We start from the raw sequence: 24160 nt of genomic DNA on the forward strand, positions 1-24160 counted from the left end.
CTGCTGCATTAACTTGAAAAAATAGTGGAAAAGAGTACATTTTTGCGCGGCTCCACTCCAACAAGAAGCACCTCCCTCCAAGTTGCTGTGGATAAAATTATTCTTTTTTGTCATCTTGCTCATTATCTTTTTGTTTTCTGACTGTGCAGTGCGGGATCTCAGGCGTATGGCTAATTTAAATATGGTTTGCGTAATTAAATGGGGGCATGGGCAGGGAGTGCCCAGACAATCCAACATATGCGCTCAATTCCCTGTTGATTGGGATGTACAAAAGAAAGGTGCTTTAATACATTTGAATTTTTCCGTGCGCACGTTTTAGGAAATCCACATAAGTCATCATACATGAGGCTCCAGATTACTAAATACGGCCGAATATATGTATTAGAGATGCGCGGTTTGCGGGCACAACCGCGGAGTCCGCGGATTATCCGCGGATTATCCGCGGATCGGGCGGATGAAATTAAAAAAAATTTGATTTTATCCGCGGGTCGGGTCGGGCGGTTGAAAAAAAAAAAAAAAGATTTTAAATAGATTCAGGCGGGTGGCAGTTAAACCAATTGGGAAATATATATACATAGTTAAATGTTGTTACCCACATACGAAAAACGAGCAGGCACCTGCTGCATATGCCACAACAGAAGAAAAAAAAAAGAAGACATGGACACTTTTACGGAGCGGAGAAGTGACGCCTCGCCGGGGTCCGGGACCGAGGCCCCTTCCCCCGAGAGGGCCCCACCGGGAGCCGTAGCTGAGGCGATCCGTGAGAAGGGCCCGACGCACGTCCAGGGTCCGGTGCGCCCACCGCACCGACACCCTGCCTCGTCCGCCTTCGCCGCGGCCGGCGTCACGCGCAGCAGGTAAGCAGCTTACCTGCCCGCCACCCCCGTGGCCGGGGGCTCGTAACAGGGGTCACTCCGCGCGCTCCGCCCGCGCAGCTTACCTGCCCGCCACCCCTGTTGCCGGGGGCGCGTAACAGGGGTCACTCCGCGCGCAGTGCGCTCACGAAAGGGGTGGGGCTCACCCTGGTTGATATAGACAGCAGGACGGTGGCCATGGAAGTCGGAACCCGCTAAGGAGTGTGTAACAACCCACCTGCCGAATCAACTAGCCCTGAAAATGGATGGCGCTGGAGCGTCGGGCCCATACCCGGCCGTCGCCGGCAGCGAGATGCGCTTGGAGGTGCGCTCAGCGCGGCTCCCATATGATTGCGCACTGGTGTGCGTCTGGGCCGTGACAGCGTGGCACGCGAATGTCTGTGCTGCATTGGATCAGTCTCCTTTCTTTAACAGGCAAAAGCTTTATAACCTCACTAATGCCTTGCATCGTCTATATTAGATTTATAACAACGGGCGGGTGCGGTGTTGGTTAAATGTTAATTCGGGTGGATGGCGGATGGTTGACGACTTTCTGATGCGGTTGCGGATGAAATAATTGCCTATCCGCGCATCTCTAATATGTATATTGAATAACAATGAGATATTGAACATTTTCTGCACAATGTTATCTGATTATTGGACGTGTTTTAAATCTGATAATCAGTCGTCACAATACTGTACAGTTAAAGGGACTATTTGCAACTTGCTCAAAGTTACATGTTCCATTATCCCAAATTAAGAGCATGTGCGAACATACTATGTACGAGCACAGTTATGTCAATACGTGCTGAAAGCCGTAAGAGGGCGGGATAAAATGCTAACACATTAGAAAGTTAGCACACTCTAGCCCAGTTTGCGTAATGGTTGCAAACAGCCCCTTTAAGTTCAGACCTGAGCAGCAATTGTACTGGGTTTTACAGGAAATGATCAACATGAAGTTGTGATTAAAAAAATAACTTAACAATACAATGTATAGTACTAGTACAGAAAACTTCAGTACGTGTAGAAGTATTACAGGACTTCAAGACTGTTCTTCCATTACGCAAAAGTGGGTTTCTATTTTTAGGTAGTTCTTTTTTCCATAAGGGTGTGACACACAACCGAATCATCTTTGAGCTGTGTCACATTGTTCTTGATCAATGTACCTGAGAGTTGTTTTTAGCAAGCTGACAGACTGTCACAGCTCTGATATAATGAAAGGACAGGTGGTGGACTCGATTGGTAAAAATAGCAGCAAATTAAAGCAAGCACACATATGAATGAGGTCTGTATGGCGATACTGCGAAGTCCCAGGAGGCTACACAATAAGATGCATCTGTCTGCTTGAATTAGTGAATCTTGTCAAAGCAACTTAAGTTAAAGCTGAGCAGCTGAAGAAAGCAGCACTAGAGATTTTGAAGACTTTCCTTGCAAGGAAAGAGAATGCACATCAGATGACAGATGACATACACTGAATGTCTGTGAGCGTTCATCTTATTTCTTACTAGAAATATTATTTTTGAAACATTTACAACTGTTGTCGAGCATACATAAATACATGAAAATAAGGCTACACAACAGTACAGTACAACGTGGTGTGAGAATACACCACAAGGTGTCTCCTACACTCCATGGAGATGACATAGCAATAAGCAGTAGACAGTATGAACATTACATTCTGATCATGTTTAAACATAAGCCATTATTTAAGGACCACTACCATTTTTGGATAAAATACATTTTTACCTCTGTAGGGCAACAGCTAACATAAGTGCAAGTTTCTTTCAGCAAGAAAGCACTAGCCACACCTAGTGTCTGTGTGACAATCATGGGTACTTTAACTTTAACTTTAAAGGGCAGTTATCACACTTATGTCCGAAATAATACCTTCATTATTAAATTAGGCAGATATTTTCCATCCCTTATATGGTGACTCAACATACAGTACACTGGGTCATGTTTAATATGGACCTTATATTTATATAGTACATTATCCTAAAACCCTGCTCAATTTGTATTTTAATTGAAGTCTAATTAACCAAGCAATTATAATCAGCAAGTACAGCTCGAGTTATTAAATCTGCACAATGACAACATTAAAACATCTTCAACCACCAGTATTACTTAGAAACGTCTAAAAATATGTTACCGCTATCCTCTGATGACCACGTAAGAAAGATATATTTTTAGGGCGATATGGGTCGTATGATGGCGATGACATCATACTATTGTGTATTATACTAGTAATACACAATCAATATTATTAAACATGCCAAATATGCATGACTTTGGAAGGACATGTCCTGAGTGTTTTTACCAAAGTAAACAGTACACAGTTTTCAACAACTGACTAAATCCAACAACAAATACAATTTTGATTGTCAGATTTTCTAGCGCCCTTGATGAAACATACTAAATAACATGAGAAGAGAAATAATAGTTGAATACCTTCTGTCTTTTAAAGCTGGATAAATAAACACTAATTTACCGGTATATGACCGACCTTAGAGGTGATTTAATTCAATGCGTATGCATATTGGAGATTAAAATACCTATAAATATTAATGTAGGGCAATTTCCAAAGCGCAAATAAGCAGTGCATTATCTCTGTGTGGGCTTAGAGTGGAATCGCCCTGATGCCCCTTTCTTCACAACAGCTTGCAGGACCGACAAACACCCAAAGACTAATGGAGTGGATAATACCCATTACGCTGAGCTTTGAGTGAATTAATGTAAACTTAGAGCATATAAAACATTAAAATATAAATTATAATGTATGAAAAATCGATATATATTTATAAATGTATCCTGCAAGAGCAGTTAGAAGGAACAATTGCTTTTTTTATCTTATATTCAGTTTTTCCAGAATAACCAGGCCACAAAGCACCATTTTTAGTCAACCGACGTAATCTCCTGTCTCTATTTCCGGACTCGGAAAGCATGAAAAGTGATCTGATTTGTATACATATCCCATTTAAATAGAGGGAGGATTAGAGGCACATCAATCATGGCTCAGCCCCAGGGAATGAAGGAAAAAGGTTACTAAATTTATCACTCTGGCTTCTGCTGCAAGTGATTTAAATATGGGAATTGGAGTCTGACTGACCGTCCTCTGTGGGAGAGTATAGCTCCAACTCTGTGTACTCTCACAGAGCAGGGACTATTAATTACCACACCCCAATCACTCTTCTGCATTACTGCGTGCACACATGTACGCACATTAACATACATAAACAGAGAAGTGCGCAGACACGCACACAAGTATACACCTAGACAGACATTGTACATTGGATTTTTTCTGCTTGTTATTTTTGCTTTTCACCTGTTTTTCACACTGGCCATAGTCAGGACCTTGGTCTGGTTGAAAGTAGCATGTTTCTCCATGGTTCTTAGCCATCTCGATTAGACCCATGGCTGTCCTCACAGTGGCATTACGAGCGTGGACAAACACCATTACCTGAAAAAGTAAAACATAATTATGTCTGCTTTGGTGATGACATCAGAATGCCATCCATTTCTACCGCTTATCCCTTTTGGGGTCGCGGGGGGTGCTGGAGCCTATCTCAGCTGCAATCGGGCGGAAGGCGGGGTACACCCTGGACAAGTCGCCACCTCATCGCAGGGCCAACACAGATAGACAGACAACATTCACACTCACATTCACACACTAGGGCCAATTTAGTGTTGCCAATCAACCTATCCCCAGGTGCATGTCTTTGGAAGTGGGAGGAAGCTGGAGTACCCGGAAGGGAACCCACGCAGTCACAGGGAGAACATGCAAACTCCACACAGAAAGATCCCGAGCACAGGATCGAACCTAGGACCTTCGTATTGTGAGGCAGACGCACTAACCCCTCTACCACTGTGTTGACATCAGAATGTAATCTGTCAATTTGCATAACATTCGAACTTGATGCAGTGACCCACACAAACTTGTAAATTATTATTGTGCATAGTGTTCCTCCAAATTTAATTTAGTTCTTCCATTCAGAGTAGTATGTTGTAAAAAACTAATGACAATGTTATTGTAAAATTATGAGAGAAATCCTCTATTACTCACCAAATTGCAAATAGATTAAAGTAATTTGGGAAACATTGAAACATGTTGTGAGACTCCATGCTAAGAAACTAAGATTAGCCTTGGGTGGAAAAATTGACATCTGACAACTTTCAACTATTTGTCCTCACAGACCCGAACAATCTGCCCACTTTTAGAGGCACAGACAATGAAGCCATACGGCAACAAGTAAAAAAAAAAAAATGCCAAGGCATTTGGAGAACACACATTTCCAGGTTATGGTGGCCAAAATTAGGTCTCAAAACCACTGTTGTTGTATTCTCTTAATCATTCAACATGTGTATTGCAAGATTGCAATGAAAGAATGAAAGAAATGCAAGATTGATGAAATACCTGATGACCAGCTTTGACTTGCTCAATAACTTTGTTATAGCACACCTCCTCCGTGTCATGCATTTGCTGGATCTAAAAGGGACAACAATAGTTTTCATTTTAATCACACTGTGCTAGAGTGAAGTGCAATTTGGTAATTTTAAAAACATGTAAATCTAAGACAGTTTTTGTAATAGTGTATTAAAGTAAACAGTGGCATGACGGCTAACTAATACACTCCAATCATTAAAGTTATTTTACCTTATTCGTAGCTTTGATGCCAACAAAGGTCTGTCCAAGTGGCACTGGTCTGAAACGACTGTCGAAGAAGAAGAGGCCAATATATGGGTTGACGTGCAAGAAAGTGGCCACATCCAGATAGTTGGGGAGTGTGGCTGACAATCCCAGGATCCTTATCATGCTCTGGGTAGATTCCACCTGTTCACCAAAAACATTTAAAACTTATTGCAGTGTGCATTACTGAAAAATGGTAAAAGTAAAAAAAAAATAGGATTAGGAAGCAATACCCAACAAATTGTGACTAACACTGACCAATGTGAACAACTGTGCGCATACTTAATAGACACTAATCAGATTAGCTACTAACTCATTTGTATACTCTAGCCTTTAAATAGCCCCCCTGTTAGACCAGTTGATCTGCCGTTTCTTTTCTTTTCTCCTCTGCTCCCCTTTTCCTTGTGGAGGGGGGGGGGTCACAGGTCCGGTGGCCATGGATGAAGTGCTGGCTGTCCAGAGTCGGGACCCGGGGTGGACCGCTCGCCTGTGCATCGGCTGGGAACATCTCTGCGCTGCTGACCCGTCTCCGCTCGGGATGGTGTCCTGCTGGCCCCACTATGGACTGGACTCTTACTATTATGTTGGATCCACTATGGACTGGACTCTCACAATATTATGTCAGACCCACTCGACATCCATTGCTTTCGGTCTCCCCTAGAGGGGGGGGGGTTACCCACATATGCGGTCCTCTCCAAGGTTTCTCATAGTCATTCACATCGACGTCCCACTGGGGTGAGTTTTTCCTTGCCCTTATGTGGGCTTTGTACCGAGGATGTCGTTGTGGCTTGTGCAGCCCTTTGAGACACTTGTGATTTAGGGCTATATAAATAAACATTGATTGATTGATTGAGTGGTTAGCATGACTCTGTAGAATGAAATCTGATATGTCCTATTACCGATGTGATCAATGACATCAAAAAGAAGCCATCAGACTCACTAGATGTTCATACTGTAGCATCCCAGAAGACTGTAACTGTTGGTGATGGGTCAAACGATACAGAGCCATCGCCGCATTATAATAAAACAGGAGATTGCCGTGTGTATACAGCTGCTGCGTCATTTGACTGTAAGGCGCCAAACTGTTTTTACCAGAAGCGCTTCTTTCAACTCATGAGTGACAGCTCACACTGAAAGAAGTCGCAGGAGTGGCGTGCCTGTTTTGGTCGCCATCATCAGTCTAATTAGAACTAAGATAAGGGAACGTTTCCAAAGTGTGGGATCATTTTGATCTTATAGCATCAAATAAGGTAAATGTTCTTCTTTTACTGTTTGGCTCACTGAGTTGCATGTCTCATATTACTTTCTGCACAGTATTATACTTGCTAACTATTATTTTATTTGCAGGTCAAATACCGTATTTGCTGCACAGAGCTTTCCTTTGTTAAGAAGAGAACATCATCAGTTTTTAGACATTACACGGCTCTGCTTGCAAAAGATGTACTTAGGTCGAAAATACACCTGTGCTGAAACCAGTAATTTCAAAACTGTACATTTTTTAATTGTCTCTATCACTCACAATCCTTGTGTAAGACAAGCACACATGTTCTCTTTTTTGCATTCTAACTTGTAAATAAACGCTAGCATGGGTCAGCTAAAATTGGTGTTACTGGGATTTACTCCATTCCGCCTATTAATTGCTCTAAAAACATGCAAAATCCTCAATCAATGTTTTTACACACACTGTATGTACGTAATGTAACAAGCAAATTCATAACAACATGTAATATTTACTTATTTCACAGAGTCATGCACAGCCAGTTATCTGGAAATCAATGTCAATAAAACAAAAGAAATATGGTTCAACCCCCTCTCACCTCAGAACCCCATCATCATAAACACACAAACAGTTAAAACAGTTGAAACTTTCAAATACCTGGGCGTAACCTTGGACAATAAACTCACCCTTGATCAGCACACCACGGACATTCAAAAAAGAAGTCAACAAAGACTGTCAGCCATCCGAAAACTTAAAGGACTATACGTTGCACCTCATCTCCTGTTATTACTTTACCAAAGCATTGTTCAACCCATCCTTCTGTACTGTTCCACATGTTTTTTCACCATGCTTTCTGTAACCAACCGGACCAAACTCACGCATTACAAACATAGCAGCTAAAATCATCGGCCTACCCACACCCAATATTTCAGACTTAAACCACAGGTCCATCACCCGACTGGCAAAAACAATAGTCCAGGATATCACTCACCCACTACACAAATACATCATCCCACTACCATCAGGGCGCAGGTACAGAACTATCAAATTCCGGAGGGCCCGCCTCAGGAAAAGCCTTATCCCTGCAGCTATAGCCGCCCTTAACAGCAGGCCCGGCCGACCCGTCTGACAAGCCTGTAAATGTGTGTTAGTCTTGTATGATGTATTTTTGTTATTTATTTTTTTGTGTGTGATGTGTAATGTCTAGTGTTTAAATGTACGGCAGTGACAATGAATTTCCCCAAGGGGACCAATAAATCTAAATCTAATCTAATCTTATTTTGGTCATTTTAGGCATACGGCGGAGCATTCATTTCACAGACGCATCAAAATGTTCGCTATTTCCAACAATATCAACTACAACTAATCATGGCAGACTTCATGAGAGCCAACATTGACTACTTTAGGACAAAAACCTTCTATTGTTGATCCTAAATATAAAGAGGATGATTTTCAAGTCTTAGAAGCTGAGTGATAAGCAGATACAGGAAGTTGCACTTTTGCTAAGTGCTAGACAAGAGATAAAAACTACGGACATAAGAAAACAATCACACTGGGATGCCGACTGATGCAATGTTTAAATATTTCTGTTTAGATGAAGAATTTATCATAATCCTCACATAGGTATACAAATAAATATGGCCACCAATGAAATGCAGTTGCCCTTTCAAATATGTTACTACATTGTTACCTTGTGCATTTAATAAAAATAATACACTTACGCACATGCTGTTTACTTGTCTAACCTCTACAAGTTGGCTCTCAAATGTCGATGTACCGGAAGTCCTTGTGAGAAAGTTTTTTTCTGAAGCGGGTGAAGTAGTATCAAAGAGATGACATCTTGCCTTGCACCCAAAATGTGCCTGCCCATCCATCCATCCATCCATCCATCCATCCATCCATCCATCCATCCATCTTCTTCCGCTTATCCGAGGTCGGGTCGCGGGGGCAGCAGCCTAAGCAGGGAAGCCCAGACTTCCCTCTCCCCAGCCACTTCGTCCAGCTCTTCCTGTGGGACCCCGAGGCGTTCCCAGGCCAGCCGGGAGACATAGTCTTCCCAACGTGTCCTGGGTCTTCCCCGCGGCCTCGTCGGACGTGCCCTAAACACCTCCCTTGGGAGGCGTTCGGGTGGCATCCTGACCAGATGCCCGAACCACCTCATCTGGCTCCTCTCGATGTGGAGGAGCAGCGGCTTTACTTTGAGCTCCCCCCGGATGACAGAGCTTCTCACCCTATCTCTAAGGGAGAGCCCCGCCACCCGGCGGAGGAAACTCATTTCGGCCGCTTGTACCCGTGATCTTGTCCTTTCGGTCATAACCCTAAGCTCATGACCATAGGTGAGGATGGGAACGTAGATCGACCGGTAAATTGAGAGCTTTGCCTTCCGGCTCAGCTCCTTCTTCACCACAACGGATCGATACAGCGTCCGCATTACTGAAGACGCCTGTCGATCTCACGATCCACTCTTCCCTCACTCGTGAACAAGACTCCGAGGTACTTGAACTCCTCCACTTGGGGCAAGATCTCCTCCCCAACCCGGAGATGGCACTCCACCCTTTTCCGGGCGAGAACCATGGACTCGGACTCGGACTTGGAGGTGCTGATTATCATCCCAGTCGCTTCACACTCGGCTGCGAACCGATCCAGCGAGAGCTGAAGATCCTGGCCAGATGAAGCCATCAGGACCACATCATCTGCAAAAAGCAGAGACCTAATCCTGCAGCCACCAAACCAGCATCCATTTTCTACCGTTTATTCCCTTCGGGGTCGCGGGGTGAGCTAGAGCCTATCTCAGCTACAATCGGGCGGAAGGCGGGGTACACTCTGGACAAGTCGCCACCTCATCACAGGGCCAACACAGATAGACAGACAACATTCACACTCACATTCACACACTAGGGCCAATTTAGTTTTGCCAATCAACCTATCCCCAGGTGCATGTCTTTGGAAGTGGGAGGAAGCCGGAGTGCCCGGAGGGAACCCACGCAGTCACGGGGAGAACATGCAAACTCCACACAGAAAGATCCCGAGCCCGGGATTGAACTCAGGACTACTCAGGACTTTTGTATTGTGAGGCAGACGCACTAACCCCTCTTCCACTGTGCTGCCCCCCAAAATGTGCCATAAGCTTCTATTTCTAAAAAAAAAAATACACGTACTTGATAGTGACTTACGACATGCTTCAAATGTAGAAATGTTTTAACTCCAGCAGATTATTAAACACTAACACAGCATCAGTGCAGCATCAATACAGCCAGTGAGTGTGTGGCACACTCACTGAGGTGTCTTTTACCCATTACTATAACTATATATAATGTTATAGGTCACAGCAAACTATGCAGTAAATATTGTTGGAAAAAATGAAATAACATAAATAACAGAATGTCATCTTCCTCTATCACGCTATCTGTTATCAGCTTATTTAAACTCCATCCATCCATCCATCTTCTTCCGCTTATCCGAGGTCGGGTCGCGGGGGCAGCAGCCTAAGCAGGGAAGCCCAGACTTCCCTCTCCCCAGCCACTTCGTCCAGCTCTTCCTGTGGGACCCCGAGGCGTTCCCAGGCCAGCCGGTAGACATAGTCTTCCCAACGTGTCCTGGGTCTTCCCCGCGGCCTCCTACCGGTCGGACGTGCCCATAACACCTCCCTAGGGAGGCGTTCGGGTGGCATCCTGACCAGATGCCCGAACCACCTCATCTGGCTCGTCTCGATGTGGAGGAGCAGCGGCTTTACTTTGAGCTCCTCTCGGATGGCAGAGCTTCTCACCCTATCTCTAAGGGAGAGCCCCGCCACTCGGCGGAGGAAACTCATTTCGGCCGCTTGTACCCGTGATCTTGTCCTTTCGGTCATAACCCAAAGCTCATGACCATAGGTGAGGATGGGAACGTAGATCGACCAGTAAATTGAGAGCTTTGCCTTCCGGCTCAGCTCCTTCTTCACCACAACGGATCGATACAGCGTCCGCATTACTGAAGACGCCGCACCGATCCGCCTGTCGATCTCACGATCCACTCTTCCCTCACTCGTGAACAAGACTCCGAGGTACTTGAACTCCTCCACTTGGGGCAAGATCTCTTCCCCAACCCGGAGATGGCACTCCACCCTTTTCCGGGCGAGAACCATTATTTAAACTCAATACCGATAAAATATTTCTTCACATTTGTCTTGATGTCCATCCAATCATTTTCTATACCGCTTGTCCAGGTTCCAGGTAAGCTGGAGCCTATCACAGGATACAACCTGGACTGTATGTCAGCCAATCACTGCAGGGCACATATAGACAAATACCCCTTCACACTCATGTATCGATGCCTTGATTTAAGAAGCATTGTCCTGTTTATTTGGGACGATACAGACAAAAAACACATTTCTATACCTGTCTGATGGTCCGGGCCACAAGGCTCTCCAACACTGGTCCTCGATCTTCATGAAGAAGGTGAACTTCATCCAATATTAGGAGCCGCACGATCTGAGAGAGAGCAATGTCTCCAACACTCTTTCTGGTCACAACGTCCCACTTCTCTGGAGTGGTCACTAACATCTGCATACATATAAACACATTTGATTTAACGTTTATGTAGCCGATTACTTTCAAATGTGTAAAATATTTAGGGAAGCGAGCGTGTTAACATATACAGCCTCCCCTCTCATATTTGCATTTGATATTCTCATAGGACAATACTATAGATACGACATACAGGTAATTTGATATTTTTGGTCAGTATATAGTTTGCAGTATACTGTAGACCTACTATCGCTGAAAATGAGTCAACTCGCAGACATTATTGTCCAAAAAACTGGCAACACATGTAAGCAGCAAGATAATTGCCTTGCCTATACTAAGCATGGTGGTGGTAGCACAATGGTGGGGATGCATGATTTCTGGGATGCTGAGGTTCATGAAGGAAACATGATGGAACATACTTACCCTTTGGCCACAATTTGTTCAAAAGTAAACTTGGATTTGGTTTCGATTAGTCAATGTACAGCTTGGAAAGACATAATTGAAGGTTTGGAAGAAGATTCCGGTAACAACTTGTGCAGCTCCAGTGACTTATATGTCCAAGAGCAGTAGGTAGTGCTAGATAACATTGGTGCTCACACTAAATATTGACACTTTGGGTACTGTTCAGATAATAATAGCTGTGTGTCATTTTCAGAGGACGGTACATGTACATCTATACTGCCATACAAACTACACTGACTTGTTCTACCCAGGTTTTTTAGCTCTGTAGTATTGTCTTTTGAGAATACATGACTGCTGAAATGTAAGGCATGTACAGAATTTGTGAGATACTGTACATCTTTACCATGATCAATACAGTAATTTCCCTATAAGCTCGCTCTATAAAAGCATACCTAGCTTTCATTCAAACAAATTGTACCAGCCATTTAAAAACACACACAAAACATATTGTTATCTATTAAATTATATACATTGAGATGCTAGCAAGTAAAAACAGACTACTTTGTGTCATGCTTCACAAATACAGAAGAAAACATGTCTTTAAATGTGCTTATCAATCACGGCTACAAGACAAGGGAGGGTCACATTTTTAAAAGGAGTACAAGCACAATTAATGAATAGCAGAATGTGTTCAACAATGAATGTGCACTTATTACATTTCTGACAAATGTGTGCACATTTTATACATAAAATACTATATACAACATTTTATTTAGTGCCTATTACAAATAAGGTAAGTACAATTCCTCCAAATTGTTGAGTGTTGATTAAGATGTAAGTGCACTTCTGTATGGATATCATTTAACAGAATCCAAAGCAGCCGAGTTATTTTTCATTAGTTTAGACTGAACGTTAGGCAGAGGTTTTTTTTGCTACATAAAACTGTCTTTGATCACAAACATAGTATTTAATTGCATTTGCAAATGCATTCAAATCTCGAAGTTGACATTGTCCCACATTATGCTGCCTGACAAGTCATCTGCCTATAAAGGCATGGGAGACCATGAGGACTTTAAAATGCAGTTCTGATTCCTAGTAAATGCTTTCTTGCTATCTCATGCAATTTCTGCTATTGCATTATTTAATAGGTTTTTCCTCGAGTTAAACAGGAGGGCACAGTACATTTCCACAATTAGCAAGATGCAAAATACATTCCCACGATTAGAAAGACGCTTATATTTACTGCGTTTTTATGTTTACTTCATATTAAAATTCTTCCTGAAACCCATTTTTATAAATAAAAAAGAAACTGTGTTTAATGTCATTAATTTCCTCTTTGGACAGAGAGGGAAGAGAGCCTGGTAGTCCCAGAAAGCCACCCACACACTGGCATGCACAGGACTGTATCACTCCAAACTCAGTTTCCATGGGAACCATTAGTCAAGGAGAAAGGGTGAAGGTGGTTTTACTTTGTACGAGAACATCAAATGGCTTATGCAGGAAAACGTTATTGTTCTGTTTGTGTTTGATTATGTTACAATATGTGGAAACAAATATTTATTATTCTGAGCGGAACTGTGATTAACCCCAGATTTTGACTGAATGCGTAACGGCTGCTGAACTTCGCGTCCACGGAACTTCGCCGTTATCCGCCAATCCTCACCACAATTCTGATGTACACTGCTGCGGCTCAGTGAATTAGCGCGGACCTTTACGAAATCTTGCGAATCTGCACGTAATCACATGATAAAGAGAGTTGGAGAAAAGCGAACCACAAACAGTTTATTCTATCCTTAGGGACGGCGTGGCGAAGTTGGTAGAGTGGCCGTGCCAGCAATCGGAGGGTTGCTGGTTACGGGGGTTCAATCCCCACCTTCTACCATCCTAGTCACGTCCGTTGTGTCCTTGGGCAAGACACTTCACCCCTTGCTCCTGATGGCTGCTGGTTAGCGCCTTGCATGGCAGCTCCCGCCATCAGTGTGTGAATGTGTGTGTGAATGGGTGAATGTGGAAATACTGTCAAAGCGCTTTGAGTACCTTGAAGGTAGAAAAGCGCTATACAAGTATAACCCATTTATCATTATTTATTTTTATCCTTCCAGAGGAACAGAAGCAAATAAACCCGGTTCTGCCATTCGAGATACGCAACGGCATCACAGCGGAACGTCTCGAGTTTTGCCATCCAACAATACCCAAAGTGTGTGATGGCACTGACTTGACTTCTGGGGAAAAAAACAACAGTTTTGCCTCGCAGAATGACAATTTTATTTTTCCATTTGTAGGAAGCAACAACATAACAGTAACATCATCCCTGTGGAGCATTGTACACACACACACGTACACACATCTCATTCAAGTCCCGCTTCCCCGGCCCCCGTATCAGCTGGGATTTGACAAAGGCCCCCATGTAGCTGTCCCGGATATGCTTGTAATGTGATTATTTGATTTTGTATCTCCAGAATACGCATGTCCTCATCCATTTGTGTAAATGAGGTGAAACTACATCGGAAGACAAGTTGACTTCAGGTCCGTATCAACCCATTAGGATGTTTCAAAGTGTACAATACGAATCGCCTTGAGCAGTATATAATATTTGATTTTGAAAGTCAACTGGATACTTTATTTTGCTTTTGTGCAATACTTCCTGTCACACGCATTTTAGCTGAATTGATCCGCCGTGTTGCGGCGACCATCAAAAATAGAAGCTCTGCGTATATGTAGAGCAAGGATGTGGTACTATCAGCCCTTTGAGACACTTGTGATTTAGGGCTATATAAATAAACATTGATTGATTGATTGATTGATACTAGTAAAATAACTATTTTGGGATACACAATGACTGGCTGCATTATACAGGTGGCAGCTATAGACAAGGTTTATAACATTACCTAATTGTAACTATTTGTTTATGGACAATGTGCTTGATACATTATTACACAAGTAATCGATGGGTGCATCAGATTTGGAAAACAGCTAATTTCCATCTGTAGTCCTTAATTTTACACCATCCAACAAACAATATACATGGGAGAAAATAAATTATGCAACTACTAAAAACTATAATAGGATGACTTATAAAAACGACAACTAACAGAAAACACAAACATATACAAGACAGACATCACACGTGAGCCCCAACATATCGACACACCTCCTCTCACAATCCCCTATTATTCAAAAGGAGACCTATACATCTGTTCATTTATAAAATGCATATGCTGGAAAGTATAGGTGATAAAGTGCCTGTGCAAAGATTATAATAATAATTCATGAAATGCCCAAAGATACAATGCATAAATTACAAAACACCTACTTCAGACCACAACACAATACACAGCTACGATGTACAGTTTATAAAACTCATGTTCAAAACCTATAATTTATACAGTGACAAAATAAATGCATAAATTTAAAAGCAAAACTAAACACTACAATAATACACAGGAAAAATACTACAGTCTTTTATTGTTGAACTAACAATACTATATACTGTATGTCGTATAAAAATACCAATCTAGTCAATGTTGGCAAGTTTGGCAACACTGGTTGCTGATTAACCAATATTTGGCCAATAAATAAATAAATAAATACTGTAATTTGTTAGATTGTTCAGGTGTGTGCGAATCTTATTCCAGTCTTTCATCGTCTTTGGTACAGAACGCTGATTGGGGGTACATTTTTGTGGCTGCTACAGTCAGGTGGCCACTAAAACATGTTTGACTCTATATATCATTAAGATCAAAGTCATTTTCACTGTGGGTAATATTCCAGTTACGACTGCCCTCAAGAGGACCAATTCTAACTGTGCAACATATTATAATATAGATGTATATTACCTCATAATATTATACAATTGTCCCTTCATTAGATCATTATCATTGTTCACCAACAATTTGAAAAACAAACAGATAATAAAGTTCACCAATTGTAGAATTGATTTCAAAAAGGGTTAAAATGACCGAAAAAATATTGAATGTTTTAAAATAATAATAAAATGTTTTTTTTGCTGTCAAAATTGATTAACATAAAGAAATAAATAAATAACAATTAATTAATTAATAACAAGAGAGAGATAGACAGACAGAAAGAAAGACAAAAAAAGAAAGAAAGAAAGGAAGAAAGAAAGAAAGATGAAGTGTCTTATTATTGCCAGACTTTCACCGGCCACATAACATGATGTGGCGGGCCCCCGGGCCTTGAGTTTGACACCTGTGGTAAATCCCCTTAAGTAGAATAAGCTCTTTATCCAGAGTGAGTACTAAAAACGGTATGATAACAAAAATGCTATCACAGTTTATTGATGAGTAATCCCTTTCATCCCAAAAGGCCACAATGGTCGGTGACAAACATGGAGATGGAAGAGAATTTGAGGTACAACAACCTGAAGAGGTACAGTGATGCAATGATGCTATGTTTAGAGCCTGATAATTGCTCTTCCACACCCATGATTCAATGAACATTCCAGTAAACTTTCTCCCCATTGCATGTCATGCAGTGTGGCTTGCAATGGTTATAAGACAAAACAGAGAATAACAGGTTTTAGATAAATACATCTGTATAAGTGGGCTGTTGCCATAGTGGATACAACTATAATACTTGGGTAATTTGCAGTTTTGGTTTATTTGATTTAGAGGTTTATCATTGAGCCACTTTGCGTTTTTGTGTGTGTTTGTACCTGTGTTCGAAGGATCTCCCCTTTAGTTAACTGCATGTCACCAGTGAGTTCTTTGACGGTGATGCCGAGAGGCTCCAATCGTTTACCGAAGTACTTAGTCATTTCAGCTGCCAAGGCCTTCATTGGAGCAACATACACTATCTGCAGCCACAAAAACAGAGAGAGATACAATAAACAAAAAGGATGGAAACCAGAGCGGGTTACATTGGATTGGGGATGTTGGTCAAGACAATCAGCACAATCTGAAATCTACTGCTGATAACAGCAGGCACTTCCACCTGCAAAGCTCAGTGAGGTATATAAAGTGTTTTTGTCACAGTGTGTCAACAGAAGAGCCGACGTGTGGACAGGCCTTCAAAGACAACAAAGTCTTAGGCTGTCTGAATAATTTATTTAGTTTGTGCTTGGTTTGGCAATATGAATTTAAAGACGCATTATGATACTCTTTGAGTGATTTGACATCTGCTGAAACCTTTTAAACAAAAATTCTGCAACATATACTTTAATATCGCCTGCTTTGCTTTCTTTGGAAAGGGCATGCTGGTGCCGTCTTTCCTAGGTTAGCAACGTACAGGCGGAAATTACACATACAGTCGACTTGTGATTCATCAGAGCACTCTTTTGGGTCCATTGGTCAACAATTCAATTCTATTTTGCAGCATGCAGAGAGCTCAGTGGGCATTATAGTGACCTTGAATAACCTCGAAACACATGCAGTATTTTAAATAACGTTCCAATGGTTGAAAAAAGGCCTGAATTCATGCAGCACTCCTCATTCAGTCCAACAGTATTTTGTTTCAGTAAGAATGTTTCAGAAAAAAACATCCTTCTGAAATAAGATACGTTTGTTTGTTTTTCAACAGCGTTTCATTTTGCCAAGCGTTCAAATGCAATTTAAATTGGCATTTCTCAATCACACCTGTCTTAAATAAAATTTGCTTATGATTGATGAGAATACTAAACATACTTTTGACTAATATTGAAACATACCTGTGTCACCCTATCCCAACATTACATGTCTCACTGTATTTATATTGTTAAATAAGAGGGGAACTGCAATTTTTATTTTATTTTGTCGATCATTCACAATCCTTATGTCAGACAAGAAAACACGTACTTTTCTTTTTTGTGCATCTAAATAATGAAAAGCGGCTAGCAATGCATGTAATAGGGAGTAATTCATTCCACCTATAAAGCCCTCTAAAAACACCAACAATTAGAGATGCGCGGATAGGCAATTATTTCATCCGCAACCGCATCAGAAAGTCGTCAACCATCCGCCATCCACCCGATGTAACATTTGATCAGAACCGCACCCGCCCGTTGTTATATATCTAATATAGACGATGCAAGGCATTAGTGAGGTTATAAAGCTTTTGCCTGTTAAAGAAAGGAGACTGATCCAATGCAGCACAGACATTCGCGTGCCACGCTGTCACGACCCAGACGCACACCAGTGCGCAATCATATGGGAGCCGCGCAGAGCGCATCTCCAAGCGCGTCTCGCTGCCGGCGACGGCCGGGTATGGGCCTGACGCTCCAGCGCCATCCATTTTCAGGGCTAGTTGATTCGGCAGGTGGGTTGTTACACACTCCTTAGCGGGTTCCGACTTCCATGGCCACCGTCTAGCTGCTGTCTATATCAACCAGGGTGAGCCCCACCCCTTTCGTGAGCGCACTGCGCGCGGAGTGACCCCTGTTACGCGCCCCCGACAACAGGGGTGGCGGGCAGGTAAGCTGCGCGGGCGGAGCGCGCGGAGTGACCCCTGTTACGAGCCCCCGGCCACGGGGGTGGCGGGCAGGTAAGCTGCTTACCTGCTGCGCGTGACGCCGGCCGCGGCGAAGGCGGACGAGGCGGGGTGTCGGTGCGGTGGGCGCGGTGGTGACCCTGGACGTGCGTCGGGCCCTTCTCGCGGATCGCCTCAGCTACGGCTCCCGGTGGGGCCCTCTCGGGGGAAGGGGCCTCGGTCCCGGACCCCGGCGAGGCGTCCCTTCTCCGCTCCGTAAAAGTGTCCATCTCTTTTTTTTTTTTTCTTCTGTTGTGGCATATGCTGCAGGTGCCTGCTCGTTTTTCGTATGTGGGTAACAACATTTAACTATGTATGTATATTTCCGAATTGGTTTAACTGCCACCCGCCTGAATCTATTTAAAATCACATTTTTTTTAATTTCAACCACCCGACCCGACCCGCGGATAAAATCTAATTTTTTTAAATTTCATCCGCCCGATCCGTGGATAATCCGCGGACTCCGCGGTTGTGCCCGCAAACCGCGCATCTCTACCAACAATGCTTCATTTACATGCTGTGACATGCATAATAACCAAGTATTAGCAACATTGTTATTGTAAAAGCTAACAGAGAGAAACTACTTTTCTGGCATAGTAAAACAGCGTCTTGCCCACATAGATACTCACACTGCTCCTCTGGCCACTAGCAAAAGGTAAGATAGCTACGAAGTTGCTGCTGCTAAATCGTACCTGAGTTTGAAAATATAAAAAAATGCTAGATTATTAATCATGCCTCACAGGTGTATAGTAGTAGAAGGTGGTGGCCATAAGCAGATACGTTTGTCAACTTCGAAATTCCATTTCTTACCATCTAAAACTATAGATTAAGTCAGTGGATACTGGTTCTCAACACACACTCAAAGACATCGCCCGGAAGACTAAGCAAGATAATAGTTTTGTTTTCAGCATTTTGTACTTGATGAGTATGTTGAATTTCCCAGCGCTACTGGGAGTGCAAGTCCTGTGCTGAAAGATACAAACATCCCATTAGTCGGTATCCCAGTGAGAGCAGATATTGAAAGTGACTGTTTTGTTATGTTGTTGATTACATATTTACCACTATTGTTAAATGCTAACACTAGGACAGTTACTTTGTGTTTCATTATATCCTGATCTGCCTAACACCCATTTTCTAAAACTTGTAGCTCATTCTTTGTATATTCAGTCTCTAAAAGATAATGTATTGAATCCTCATTTGTCTATCACCGAGTCCGCCATTATTAATGCTAACAAACACAGAACACACTCAATGCTGTTGGTGTTGACGAAAGTGGCGTTTGTTGCAATGCACTTTGTGAAATCAAAGTGCTCAGGGAAAGAAGTTCCACCAATACTTAAAGGGACCAGAATACCGTATTTTTCGGACTATAAGTCGCAGTTTTTTTTCATAGTTTGGCCGGGCTCCAGTGCGATTTATATATGTTTTTTTCCTTCTTTATTATGCATTTTCGGCAGGTGCGACTTATACTCCGGTGCGACTTATACTCCGAAAAATACGGTACTGTAAATATTACTTGATGTCATCATGAATGTGGCTGTTACTATATTACATATATATTCACAGCGTATATATAAAACGTTGGGAGTTTTTTTAGAGGGCTTTATAGGTCAATCCCAATTGCCTTCATTGTTAGCAGTCTATTGCTAGCAGTTTTTCAGTATTTAGCACGCACAGAAAACAAGACTGTGTTCTTGTCTCACATAGGGATTGTTGATAATGGGCATAATTTCAAAGGGGTGCAGTTCCCCTTTAAATAGATTAAATCAAATGGACACTCTCCATGACAGTACATGGAATACAGCTTTTACCTGTCAACCCTATCCTTTTTTCCCAAGGACACTAATACATATTGCCCCCCTTTCCCAGCAAATTTTTGTTCCAGTATGTTTTTCTTCCATTAAAAAAAAATCCTCTCCTAAGCCAACAATTGTGACGCTGGGGCAGGGCTCACAACTGGCAGCATGGAAAGTCGCATGCAGTGTTGCCAGATGTACGGTATTATAGTGTATGTATAACAATTTCATCCACCATACAATGTGTGATTAAGAATTTTTGATTAAGAATTAAAAAAAAAAAATCAAATTAATGTAATTAATTTAGATTATTTCCCCCATTTGTCACCAAAATCCCCCAAATTATGACAGCTATCGATATTTGTGCATCGCTTTATCAAGTCAAAAGAAAGGTTGTCGTTAATGTTTTAACACAAATTTAACCCTATATTTACACATTTTTGCTCAATTATTTGCTTGTATATCCTGTCATTTGCAGAAACAGAAGGTGATACAGATGGAATGTGTGTGAGATGTTAAAATACACACTTTAGTTAGACAAACATGCTCATACAGAAAAGGCTCTTTTAAATTGCAGGCTCAGTTTGTCAGCAAGCCCTGCCAGATGTTTCGATTGACAAGGAGAACGTTTTGTATAGCTGAAAGCTGCCCAATAATGGCCTGACTTTATGCATACAGTATGTAAACAAACTAAAGTGTGCAGCACATACCTTTTTGTTGTTGTTCCAGACCTGGTTACTGAACAGCAAGTGTGAATGCAGCCAAATGTAACAAATAAATGTACAAGTCCTTACAGATTTAAATTTGGATTATACGAAATGCATTTATTTTTAGACTAGGGTATCAGAAAATCTTTACACACTCTGTTTTTTGATGAGGTGTTATTAGTTTGGTTTTCTGATGAAAAGATACAATTTCTTTTGATTTTGTTCTACACTCAGACCTTGAATTCATCCTTTTTGATGACGCCGCCAGGCTGCAGGTGTTGGCGGATCTCGTGAAGAACAGTCAGCATGGCAATGTTGGTCTTGCCAGCACCAGTTGGGGCGCAGATCAGTAGGTTTTCATTGGTGTTGTAGGCAGTCTCAAACACCAGCGACTGGATCCTGTTAAGGCGCTCCATTCCTTTGAAAACCAACTGTCCGATCTGAAAGCACACATACGAGTGGAAAACATTTGTAAGGAGGTAGGGTTTCCCCTAAATGTAATTGATCATGTGTACCACCACAGCAAAGTAAAAGCTGCCACACGTGAAAAAATAAGCTTGTTTTTTTTACGTGAAAACACATTTTAAGTAATATATTGTATAATTTGATGTATTAACGCCTATTTGACCAGTGACGCACCAAAAATTTGGCCACAGAAAAAAAATTTAATCCCGCACACTACTGCCTTGAGCGCAGGCAACATGTCTGCAATGTTGACATACATTAATACATCCGAGATATGATGTTTAAAAAGGACAGTGGTGCTCATTCAAGTAAAAAAAGTTAAGCTGGAGTAGCAGCGCTAAATAAGTGTGACGTCAGTGAGTGTTTTGGGACAGTAGAGGCTCGCTGCTGACAGAAGTAAGGAGTCTCCAAACGAGTACAGTCTCCAACAACACAAGAAAAAAATTCTAGATTTGTTGCAAGTCGTTTTTCAAGTCTCTAGAAACTTCAAAAATGTTCAACAAATTGCAGCCTGTTTTACATTGTACAATAAGCAGCAACAGTATAAAATAGAGCAAATTTGCAAAACGATATAAAAAAAAGTATGTTAATACTAATAACACATACTTTCTTTAGCCTTTTTAAAGAATAAATATGCATCACCGCCAATTATGCAAACTATATGATGACATGATATTGACCTCTTCTGACCACGACCCCACAGCCACATGTATATAGGTAGATAGATAGATAGATAGATAGATAGTACTTTATTGATTCCTTTAGGAGAGTTCCTTCAGGACAATTTAAATTCCAGCAGCAGTGTACAGAATTGAGATCGAATATTGTCAATCTGTGAAGAACCCTGCTAAAGTAGTATCAATCACAAAAAGTAAAGGTCTACAAACCTAAGAGAAAATGTTGAATAATTACAGTGTTATCTTGGATACAGCCCAAAATCATATTGTTTTTTTTAATTTTAAAAAAATTAATCACTATTAGATTCTACACCAGACTCAAAGCAAGAAGAGTCACAAACTATAATCAATCATGGAAGTGTTATGGAGACACACACCCCTCGACATTAAAGAGCCTATTATTTAATAAGCTGGTGCTATGTTTAATACTACGTATATAGCTATAATAAAACAAGCCTTGGTCACAGACAATGTGGAATAATAAGAGACTTTGTTTTGCTATTTATATTGAGTTGTGTGTACTTGTATTTTGATCGAGTTTAGTTTATCAGCTGTGAATTAACCCGATGCACACACAACCAGCTGTCTGCCAAAATAACACTGATCAGATATTAATACACTTTTAGCAGTACTTCACAAGCCCTTTCTGTCATTAACACTACAGGCCGACGACTATGAATTTATAATCTCACTGGGGTTGTGAAACAATGAACGTTTTAAAAAATACATGTTAAAAAAGAAAAAGTTGTATAACGGTCTGTCCACACCAGCCCTTGCATTGTAGGTTTAAAGGTATTTATTCTCTTAGACTACATTCATCTGGAATAATTTTTGGCTCTGTCGCAGACATTGCAGACAGTACTGCAGCTGGATTTTCACACTTCTGTCCAGAAGTGAATACTTAGAATAACTAATAACTGAGTGCTACTTACCATTAAACAGAACACACATAATATATTTATTTAGGTTAATTAAATGGCTTTTAATGCAAGTGCAACTGAGAAATAGTTTGTACATGACTCATTTATTTAAAAGCTTCAGCTTTTCAAGGTCTCTTAGAGCTATTAAGGCGCATACAAAGGCTTCCAAACCAAGAGAGCCATCACAGCTCTCCATTAATGACACATGTGCAAAATAGAAGATGAGGAAGTGTCCCATTTTTAGACTGTCTTGCATAGCCTTAGTAATCATTTAGTAAGTGTTATGTGCACGTGCTTTAGAAGAGTAAGACACTTTCAAGCTGCAGTTAACCAAGAAAGCCACTGCTTGCATGAGGCTAATTCAGATGGCTTAAGAGGAGCAAAGATAAAGGGTTATTTCATTTTCAAAGCTAATACAACATGTAGATTTTTTAAATAAAAAACAGCCTGTATGTCAGTGTTGTGTTATTCATGTGAGTGCATAATAAATGTTGGATAGATAATTATCATATAAGGAATTACTTTAAGATGTAAATACAATAATATCAAAAAAATAGTTCTGATAACCGATTAAAAAAATAATAGCTCCATCCATCCATCCATCCATTTTCTACCGCTTATTCCCTTTTGGGGTCGCGGGGGGCGCTGGAGCCTATCTCAGCTACAACCGGGCGGAAGGCGGGGTTCACCCTGGACAAGTCGCCACCTCATCGCAGGGCCAACACAGATAGACAGACAACATTCACACTCACATCCACACACTAGGGCCAATTTAGTGTTGCCAATCAACCTACAATGAGGCAATTTTACCCATACTGTGTTGTAGGTGGGTTAGGGTGAGCATATCAAAGGCTCCTTTTCTCATTGTAAACCATCCATCCATCTTCTTTCGCTTATCCGAGGTCGGGTCGGGGGCCAGCAGCCTAAGCAGAGAAGTCCAGACTTCCCTCTCCCCAGCCACCTCGTCCAGCTCCTCCCGGGGGATTCCGAGGCGTTCCCAGGCCAGCAAAGAAAACAAGATATTATCTTCCCAACGTGTCCTGGGTCTTCCCCGTGGCCTCCCACCGGTTGGACATGTCTAAACACCTCCCCAGGGAGGCGCCCGGGTGGCATCCTGACCAGATGCCCAAACCCACCCCATCTGGCTCCTCTCGATGTGGAGGAGCAGCGGCTTTACTTTGAACTCTTCTCGGATGACAGAGTTTCTCACCCTATCTCTAAGGGAGAGCCCCGCCACCTGATGAGGAAACTTATTTCGGCAGCTTATACGTGTGATCTTGTCCTTTCGGTCATAACCCAAAGCTCATGACCATAGGTGAGGATTGGAACGTAGATCGACAGGTAAATTGAGAGCTTTGCCTTCTGACTCAACTCCTTCTTTATAATAACGGATTGATACAGTGTCCGCAATACTGAAGACGCCGCACCGATCCATCTGTCGATCTCACAATCCACCCTTCTCTCACTCA

General features: G+C 41.9%; 1 protein-coding gene across 1 annotated transcript in view; it reads right to left on the reverse strand.

The window, feature by feature from the left end:
• The window catches only part of ascc3 (activating signal cointegrator 1 complex subunit 3), a 124107-nt gene that overhangs the window by 69242 nt on the left and 30705 nt on the right, over positions 1-24160 (reverse strand). The window contains exons 9-14 of the mRNA XM_072912956.1: positions 20866-21069; positions 16340-16480; positions 11134-11298; positions 5506-5682; positions 5266-5337; positions 4177-4311 (exon numbers count right to left, since the gene is read on the reverse strand). Of these exons, the coding sequence (XP_072769057.1) occupies positions 4177-4311; positions 5266-5337; positions 5506-5682; positions 11134-11298; positions 16340-16480; positions 20866-21069 (894 nt within the window). The remainder of the gene's footprint in view (positions 1-4176; positions 4312-5265; positions 5338-5505; positions 5683-11133; positions 11299-16339; positions 16481-20865; positions 21070-24160) is intronic.

Source organism: Nerophis lumbriciformis, linkage group LG04 (genome assembly GCF_033978685.3).
Source record: "Nerophis lumbriciformis linkage group LG04, RoL_Nlum_v2.1, whole genome shotgun sequence".
Lineage (NCBI taxonomy): Eukaryota > Metazoa > Chordata > Actinopteri > Syngnathiformes > Syngnathidae > Nerophis > Nerophis lumbriciformis.